The sequence below is a fragment of the Anolis sagrei genome, chromosome 4 (assembly GCF_037176765.1).
Source record: "Anolis sagrei isolate rAnoSag1 chromosome 4, rAnoSag1.mat, whole genome shotgun sequence".
NCBI lineage: Eukaryota > Metazoa > Chordata > Lepidosauria > Squamata > Dactyloidae > Anolis > Anolis sagrei.
In genome coordinates, this window is record NC_090024.1 from 49599981 (window position 1) to 49609410 (window position 9430).

General features: G+C 42.8%; 1 protein-coding gene and 1 non-coding gene across 2 annotated transcripts; both read left to right on the top strand.

The window, feature by feature from the left end:
* Positions 1-3634: 3634 nt before the first annotated feature.
* Positions 3635-8396, top strand: RPS20 (ribosomal protein S20). The gene is made up of 4 exons (XM_060775340.2): positions 3635-3776; positions 6234-6333; positions 7719-7792; positions 8182-8396. The coding sequence occupies exons 1-4, from the start codon at positions 3774-3776 to the stop codon at positions 8362-8364; spliced, it is 360 nt and encodes a 119-aa protein (XP_060631323.1). The 5' UTR covers positions 3635-3773; the 3' UTR covers positions 8365-8396.
* LOC132775307 (small nucleolar RNA U54) lies at positions 7589-7654 on the top strand. The gene has a single exon (XR_009631512.1). It is a non-coding gene; the product is annotated as a small nucleolar RNA U54 (small nucleolar RNA).
* Positions 8397-9430: the final 1034 nt, after the last annotated feature.

Sequence of the window (9430 nt, forward strand, 5' to 3'; positions counted from 1 at the left end):
AAACGTTTGCGTAACACGCGCCACACAGTTTTTTGCGGAACGTTCAATTCCATGGAAACACGATTTGTCGACTTCTGGGGACTTCGTTGAAAGGATGCACGAATGGATTCCACTGTGTCTTCGGAGAGACGCGGTCGTCCTGTGGTTTTACCCTTGCATAAGCAGCCCGTCTCCTCAAATTGCTTTACCCACCTCGCAATGGAATGTCGATGAGGTGGTTCCTTGCCATACTTGGCTCGAAATTCTCGCTGGACCGTAATTACTGACATTGTTTTAGCAAATGTCATCACACAAAACGCCTTCTCTTTGCCTGATTCCGCCATTTTGAAAACAGCGACTCCTAGCGACGCCTAGCGGCATTAACGTACATGTGTGTTGCTCAAAAAAAACTTTGATAGTTTATCTGTCGCTACGTAGCTGTGGTTTGGTTACAGTAAACATACATTCGGGTACAATTAATTTTCTTATTGGCCTATTCATTTTGACTAACCCTGTATATGTAATTTTAAAAACTAAGTTAACAAAGGCCTACCAAAAATAAAGTTGTTTCAAACATAGTGAGCCGATGTCTGTAAAATGACATTGAGTATTTCTCCACATGCTGAGATTGAATCTAAGTAAGTTTTATTGCTGACAAATCTTGTAACAGAATCTTGTATAGGGGCATCGTTCTTATGTTTGGCCTGTCCTTGTCCATCACATACTACTCTTAATAAAATTGCATGTGTGTTGTGCAAAACTCTGTTAGTTACTGAAATATCCAGCTGAAAGCATAAACATTCTCATAACACTGAAGTATCCAAAGCAAAACAGTTCAAGGATATACTGGCGATATTAATAGGTACCAGGAATGAGGCATGTCCATCAACCAGAAATGTTTGGAGTGCATAGCAGGCATTGATACCTGCTGGAGTTTAGTTCAGGACTTTCATCATCCTTCCTGCCCCCTAGATATCAAAATCCATGACTGCTCAAGTCTCATTATATAAGTATAAATGGTGTAATAAAATATTTATAATATAAAATTGCAAAATCAAGGTTTGTTTTTTTGGGGGGGGGGGATGAGACAATTGTAAGTCTCATCAAAGCACAGCAAATTACTTTTGAGCAGCAATTCCTTGACATTGTTTTATGAAAATCAGACTATTTCATATATCATTAGGGTTGCTGTGGTTTTTCTGGGCTGTGTGGCCATGTTCCAGAAGCATTTTCTCCTGACGTTTCACCCACATCTATGGCAGGCATCATCAGAATTTGTGAGGTTTGTCGAAAACAAGGAAAGAGGGGTTTATATATCAGTGGAATGTCCAGGATGGGAGAAATAACTCTTTTCTGTTTAAGGCAAGTGTGACTGTTGCAATTGATCCTTTTGGTCACCCAGGGCACACAGAAGACTGAGCGACTTGGAAGGTGAAGAATAGACTGCGCTCTGGCACCACTAGATGCAAAGCCAACTTTAAGAAATGGGGCCATCAAGTGGGAGTCCACTATTTGCGAGTGTGGGGAAAAGCAAACAATAGACCACCTATTGCAATGTATTCTGAACCCTGCCACATACACAATGGAGAACCTTTTTATAGCAACACCAGAGGCACTCCAAGTGGCCAGCTACTACTGCTCAAAGGACATTTATATAATGCCAAGTTTTTAAACTTTGTGATTTTTAAAAATAGAACTGTACCCTTGGTTCGCTCCTGATACAATAAAATAAATACTTTGATTAGCATTAAATAGCCTTGCAACTTCAAGGCTTGGCTGCTTCCTGCCTAGGGGAATCCATTGCTGGGAGGTTTTTTGTTTTTTGTCGTGTCAGAAGTCGCTTCTGGTGTGAGGGAATTGGCTGTCTGCAACAACGTTGCCCAGGGAATGCCCGGATGATTTTGATGTTTTTATCATCCTTGTGGGAGGCTTCTCTCATGTCCCCGCATGAGGAGCTGGAGCTGATAGAGGGAGCTCATCCGCCTCTCCCCGGATTCGAACCTGCGACCTGTCGGTCTTCAGTCCTGCCGGCACAGGGGTTTGGGAGGTGATAACTTGGGAGGTGATATAAACTCTACTTGCCTTGTTTCAAACAAACCTCACAACCTCTGAGGTCAAATGTGGGTGAAACTGCAGGGGAAAATGCTTCTGGAACATGGCCGTACAGCCTGGAAAACTCACAGCAACCCAGTGATTCTGGCCATGAAAGCCTTCGACAACACACATTATTTCCTTGCCATGAAAATGCGGTGGTTTGCAACAGTGACATAATCACACTAGAGAATGAATGCATTTTAAATCTGGTTTCTGCCTCCTGCAGAATTCTGGAGTTTGTAGTTTAGTGGGGCTCTTAAAGGCTCCACCCTAAACTACAAACCCCAGAATTCTGAAGGAGGCAGCGACTGGATTAAAAGTGGATTCATTCTCAATTGTGCTTTAGTGCCTTTCCACACATCCCTATTTCCCAGAATGTCAAGGCAGAAAATCCCACATCTGCTTTGAACTAGATTATCTGAGTCCACGGTGGCGCAGTGGAATAAAGCCGAGCTTGTTGACTGAAAGGCCGCAGGTTTGATTCCAGGGAGCGGCGTGAGCTTCTGCTGTCAGCCCCAGCTTCTGCCAACCTAGCAGCTCAAAAACATGCAAATGTGAGTAGATCAATAGGTACCGCTCTGGCAGAAAGGTAACAGCGTTCCATGTGGCCATGTTCTAGAGGCATTCTCTCCTGACGTTTCGCTTGCATCTATGGCAAACATCCTCAGAGGTTGTGAGGTCCGCTGGAACTAGGAAAAAAGGTTTATATATCTGTGGAATGACCAGGGTGGGACAAAGGACACTTGTCTGCTGGAGCTAGGTGTGAATGTTTCAACTGACCACCTTGATTAGCATTTGATGGCCTGGCAGTGCCTGGGGCAATCTTTTGTTGAGAGGCGATTAGATGTCCCAGATTCCACAGATATATAAAACCTTTTCCCTAGTTCCAACAGACCTCACTACCTCTGAGGGTGCTTGCCATAGATGCAGGTGAAACATCAGGAGAGAATGCCTCTAGAACAGTGGTTCTCAAGCTGGGGTCCCCAGATGTTTTTGGCCTACAACTCCCAGAAATCCCAGGCAGTTTAACAGCTGTCAGGATTCCTGGGAGTTGAAAGCCAAAAACATCTGGGGACCCCAGGTTGAGAACCACTGCTCTAGAACATGGCCATATAGCCCGAAAAAACCCACAACAACCCAGTGATTCAAGCCACGAAAGCCTTCGACAACATAAAATGATATATCGTTTATCATTGTATATTTGAAGTTGTAATGTTGATTGTGAGCTGCTTTTGAGCCTATAGAGTATATAAAGCCTATAGAGTATATAAAGCTTAAGCGGCTGAGGGGGAAAAGGAAGGGGCCTGAGGCTGTTAGGAATGATGGGAGTTGAAGTCCAAAACACCTGGAGGGAGGGCCCAAGCTGGCTCAGGCCCGTTCCAAAACAACACTTCTTCGTCTTCGAAACCAGATTTCCTCCTGCGAAGAGAGCGCGCAAAGGGCCACCATTTCGGAAGTATTGCGTTGCATTGGAGGTTGAGGCGAGTCCCCTCCCGCCTCTCACGAAACCAGTTCCGGGGCAAAAGGGGAGGGTGTTTGAGGGGGGAGGCTATATAAGGCAGGCCTTCCCGGCAGCCTCTCTCTTTTCCCCTCCTTCTTGAAGGCAGAGAGGCCTGCTTCCTGACTCACCGCTGTTCCGTGGGCCTCGTGCGCTCGCTCGAATAAGTCGGTCAGGAAAGAAGGAAAGAAAGAAGGCCGCCATGGTGAGAGAGAGAGAGGGAAACAGAAAGAGAGAGAGAGAGGGAGCCAATGAGGGGAGCCCGCGGTGGGCGCGCGGCTAGGGTTTGAAACGTTCGAAAAAAGGGCTTTGGAGGGGGGTTTATTACCAGTTGGTTTCGCCCACTTCAATTCTCTCCCCCCCCCCACAAGTTTGCGCGCGTGCGCCCTTCCGTCATCTCGCCTCGCTTCTCTGAAAGGGAAACACTCTTTGTTGGACTTTACCATTTGATTAAAAAAAGGGGGGTGCACCTTTGCATTTTCCCAGAGGGAATGGGGGGGGGGCTTCGTTTTAAGTACAGGCTATTTACAAGACGATACCATTTGACTGAGGAAAACCGGGGGGGGGGGAGGTTGTCTTTTTCATCTCCCAGAAGGATTCAATCGTCCTGCGAGAAACTGGATTTATAAGTAACCCATGCAGTCACGCAGCCACATGACCTTGGAGGTGTCTATGGACAACGCCGGCTCTTCAGCTTAGAAATGGAGATGGGAAAACCGGCGGGGGGGAGGTTGTCTTTTTCATCTCCCAGAAGGATTCAATCGTCCTGCGAGAAACTGGATTTATAAGTAACCCATGCAGGCCACATGACCTTGGAGGTGCCTATGGACAACGCTGGCTCTTCAGCTTAGAAATGGAGATGAGCACCACACCCTAGAGTCAGACATGGCTGGACTTAATGTCAGGGGACAACCTTTACCTTGTTTTTAATGGCTAAATATATACTATGGTGTAAAATGGAGCCCCCGGTGGTACAGTGGATTAAACCACTGAGCTGCTGAACTTGCTAACTAAAAGGTCGCAGGTTGGAATCTGGGGAGCGGGGTGAGCTCCTGCTGTTAGCCCCAGCTTCTGCCAACCTAGCAGTTTGAAAACATGCAAATAGATCAATAGGTACCGGGTAATAGTATGGAAGCTCTGAGCGTTATGCTGTTTCTGCCTCGCTCCTTTAGGAGCGCTGCTTGCGCAACGCAGAATGGAACACAGATATCATAGGAGGAATGTAAGAGTGCTTTAATGGTAAAACCCTTACCCTTAATCCTAAACTAGTGGTTCTCAACCTGGGGTCCCCAGATGTTTTTGGCCTTCAACGCCCAGAAATCCTAACAGCTGGTAAACTGGCTGGGATTTCTGGGAGTTGTAGGCCAAAAACATCTGGGGACCCCAGGTTGAGAACCACTGCCCTAAACTTTGCCCTAACCCTTACCCTAACTGTCCCCTTCTTTCTATCCTTCCACCCAATATTTATTTGTTTATTGTGTCATCCGCAACCAGACCATTGTATTACATTTCTAACAGAACAAAACAAACAAACATTAAAAAACACAAAGTCTGCAAACTTGGTAGTTGATTAAATGTCCTTTGACCAGTATCTGGCCACTTGGAGTGCCTCTGGTGTTGCCGCAAGAAGGTCCTCCATTGTGCATGTAGCAGAGCTCAGGTTGCATTGCAGCAGGCTTCCACCCAATGCAACTACAAAGTATCTTCCCGCCCTCCTCAGTGTGCCGCTCTCCCCTTCCCTTATTCACAACTGCCATTGCGGAATGTGCGCAACGCTTGGAGCTTCCAGGCCCAGCTATCATACTATCACAAGGTACCACTCCGGCAGGAAGGTAACGGCGCTCTGTGCAGTCATGCCAGCTACATGACCTTGGAGGTGTCTCCGGACAATGTCGGCTCTTTGGCTTAGAAATGGAGATGAGTAGCAACCCCCAGAATCTGACATGACTAGAGCTAATATCAGGGGTGTAAAATCGGTGGTGTAAAATCTGTACTTTGTGTACTTGTTTTGAACCTTATATCTCACTTTCTATAAAAATAATAATTCATGAACTTTTCACAGCCCAAATGTTTCACCCACATTTATGGCAGGCATCCTCAGAGGTTGAGGGATCTGTTGGAAACCAGGCAAGCAAGGTATATATATCTGTGGAGTGCCCAGGGTGGGACAAAGAACTCTTGTCTGCTTGAGGCAAGTGTGAATGTTTTGCAAGGCCATTAAATGCTAATCAAGGTGGCAGTTTGCAACATAAACACTTGCCTCAAGCAGACAAGAGGTCTTCCTTTCATCCTGGACATTCCACAGATATATAAACCTCACTGGCCTAGTTTCCAACAGACCCCTCAACCTCTAATGATGCCTGTCATAGATGTAGGTGAAATGTCAGGAGAGAATTCTTTTGGAAAATGCACAGACAGCCCGGAAAACTCAGAGCAACCCGAAAGCAAGTGCACCAAAAATTAAGCTTAGTAGGAATCTGATAGCAATTTATATCAGGATGCTTTACTCATTTAAATATACAGGAATTGAGCAGTCACTTCCACATACTTTTATAATTATTGGATACGATCAGCATTTGTAGCCTGAAATTTTTTTGATGTATGTACAGTTCTTGTGAGCCATTTAAGTAAGAAATGTGTTTTTCCGAACTGTTTGTTTCAGGCATTCAAAGATTCTGGGAAAGCTCCTGTGGAACAGGAAGTAGCCATTCATCGAATCAGGATTACCTTGACAAGTCGCAATGTAAAGTCTCTAGAAAAGGGTGAGTAGCAAATTGGCACAGGAATCCTGACTATTTGGCAAAAGACTTACATGCAGTTTATCTGTTCAATCTTTGGTTCTTTTCGCGCCCGACTTTGCCAATTTAGGATACATCTACACTGTTAAATTAATGCAGTTTGACCCCATTTTAACTGCTATGGCTCAGTGCGATGGGATCCTGGGAGTTTTGTGAGATTTTTTGCCTCTGCCAAAGAGGGCTGGTGCCTCATCAAACTACAGATCCTAGAATGCAATAACATTGTACCATGCCCACTAAAGTGGTGTTAAACTATATGCTATAGTTTTTACTTTATTGTAATGTACTATATGTATTTTGTGCTTTGTCTTAAGCACTTTGTGCCATATGTAAACCGCCCCAAGTCCCTTTGAGGAGATCTAAGCGAGGTACAATAATAAAATTATTATTATTATAAATGGCATTAATTTTACAGTGTTGGGAAACCCTTAGTTACATGTCAGCCCATTGAGGCCAGTTGAGTACAGCACTGAGCTGTTTGTATTAATATATAAAACCAGAACTGATAGACTAAGAAATAGCAATATCGTTTTCTGCTTAGCAAATTAGGGACTTGTTTATGGACTGCGTTCTAAAGTTTATTGCCCTTTAATAGAGAGGCAAATGCTTATGTGATGAGACCATCTAGTTCAATTTCGAATGTTGCTTCTTTTGTAAAAAGAAGCCTGAATGCCCGATTACAGTAATCTTTTATCTTCCATCATTATCATTATTGCACAATTTTCCCCAGGATTGGGACAAAGCTGTCCAACTCATAAAAAGCAATCAGTTAAAAACATACCGTAAATCATGTGGAAGCATGTGTGTAACATGTAAATACCTACAAGCACCAGATCCTCTCTATCATGGAAGCGTAACAGATGTGGCCCTGTTTGTTGTTATTATGTGTATCTATATCCTGCTTTTTTTCTCCCTACGGAGACTCAAAGCAGCTGATTAGAACTTGGATGGGATGCCACCAATAAATACCAGGTGCTGTAGGGTGTGTTTCAGATGAAGGAATTGGGAAAATGACATCTAAAAATTCCTGGTCTGAAAGAACCCTAAGAAGTTCATGGGGTGACAATAGGTGACTTGAAGGCACACACACAAAGCCCAAGACTTGACTTCCTACCCCACCCCCCAAAAAAACACCACCTACAAATGAAATGACTGTTTTTGTTTTGTAAACATCTTGTTTGCATCAAAAACTTTACTATAACAAGTTTTGTTTAAGAGTTGGCAATGAGGACAAAAGTGTTAACTGAACTCCAATGATTAGTGAATACGCTATTCTGAGCCAACATATAAGAGTGTTTTTTAAAAATAATAAATATGCAACCTTTTTTTAACACTGCTGTATTTTATAGTCTGTGCAGATCTGATAAGAGGCGCTAAGGAGAAGAACTTAAAAGTGAAAGGACCAGTTCGCATGCCTACCAAGGTATCTTACTTTATACAATTTATAACATATCAGTTTGTCATTGGTTTAATAAGGATTTTTTAAAAGATAGTTCTTTGAATTGGGTTTCATATTAGCACTTTGTGTAGTGAACTTATTAGTGATGTCTCAGATGTGGGAGTGAAATAATATGCCTTTTAAGAAGTTTTAGGAGTGTATATCTGCGTTAGACACAGATATACAGTATGCACCCCACAAACTCATGACAGGAAAATAAGAACAAAGGATTGCAATTCAGTATTGATGGTCAGAGTATTTTTTTTCCTATGCAGTATATGCTGAATAAATTCCAGGAACATTTTAATTCCATGTAAAATATCATAATGAAAACTGCATAGTAATCTACTCTTTTTAATTCATTTACTTTATAGACCCTGCGAATCACTACAAGGAAAACCCCGTGTGGCGAAGGTTCCAAAACCTGGGATCGCTTCCAGATGCGTATTCACAAGCGCCTCATCGATTTGCACAGTCCTTCAGAGATTGTTAAGCAGATCACTTCTATCAGTATTGAGCCTGGTGTAGAAGTTGAAGTTACTATTGCTGATGCTTAAAATGATTTGCACCTGTTTCAATAAAAATTGAACTTTTCACCTTTGTTGCTTTGCTTATTGTGTTGTCTTGGAATTAATTGTGAAAAACTTTAAATTTACTACTCTTTATTTGTCACACTTTGAACAAGGAAGCAAAAAAAGATACTGGTAAATATAAGGTGCATCCACACTGCAGAATTAATGCAGTTTGACACCATTTTAACTTAATACTATGAAATACTGAGATTTGTAGTTTGTTGAAGCACCCACACACTTTAGCTATAGGCATTTAAAAATTATAGCTGCCATGATTCCATAGCATTGGGCCATGGCAGTTAAAGTGGGTTAAACTACATTTATTCTGCTGTGTAGATATACCCATAGGCATAATTGGGGTGGATATCCTAGATCAAATTTCCTCCTATGCTTACAGGGAAACATGGAAAATATTTGTGTATAAAGGTCCTATAACTACTACAATCAACATTTATTTTATCCATATAATTGCCGAAGATATTTAAAGTAACATAACGGTCCAGGTTGTTCAGATCTCATTTAAGCCTCACCAAAATACAAATCCCAGGATTTGGCATTTTGCCATGACGGTTAAAGGGGTCAAATTGCATTAATTCTGCAGTGCAGATGTATTAGGCACAGCAGGGATTTAAACCCGGGCCTCCAAAGTTATATTCTGTTTATTTACAGTACTTATATTTTGCCCTTCTCAACCCAAAGGGGACTTGGGGCAGATCACAGAACATATACAGCAAACATTCAATGCCGAACAGATAGAGGTATATTTTGGCTCTTTTCTCATTCGGCATCTTTTGGAGGCTGTGCTCAGTTTAGAAACTTTCCTCCAAAACGCCTTCCCCAAATACTTCCCTGCTTAATGTGGTTGGTATTCATCTACTTACATTTCTGTTTTCGATCTAGGTGGGTGGGGGAGCTGGGCTGAAGGTCAGGAGCTCACCCTAACCCGGCTTTGAACTACAGCTGCAGCTGATGATTAACCTGTTGTGCTAAAGCCATCCCAAATCTAACATTCAAACCACAATAGAAACAAATGGATTGTTTTAAAACCTTA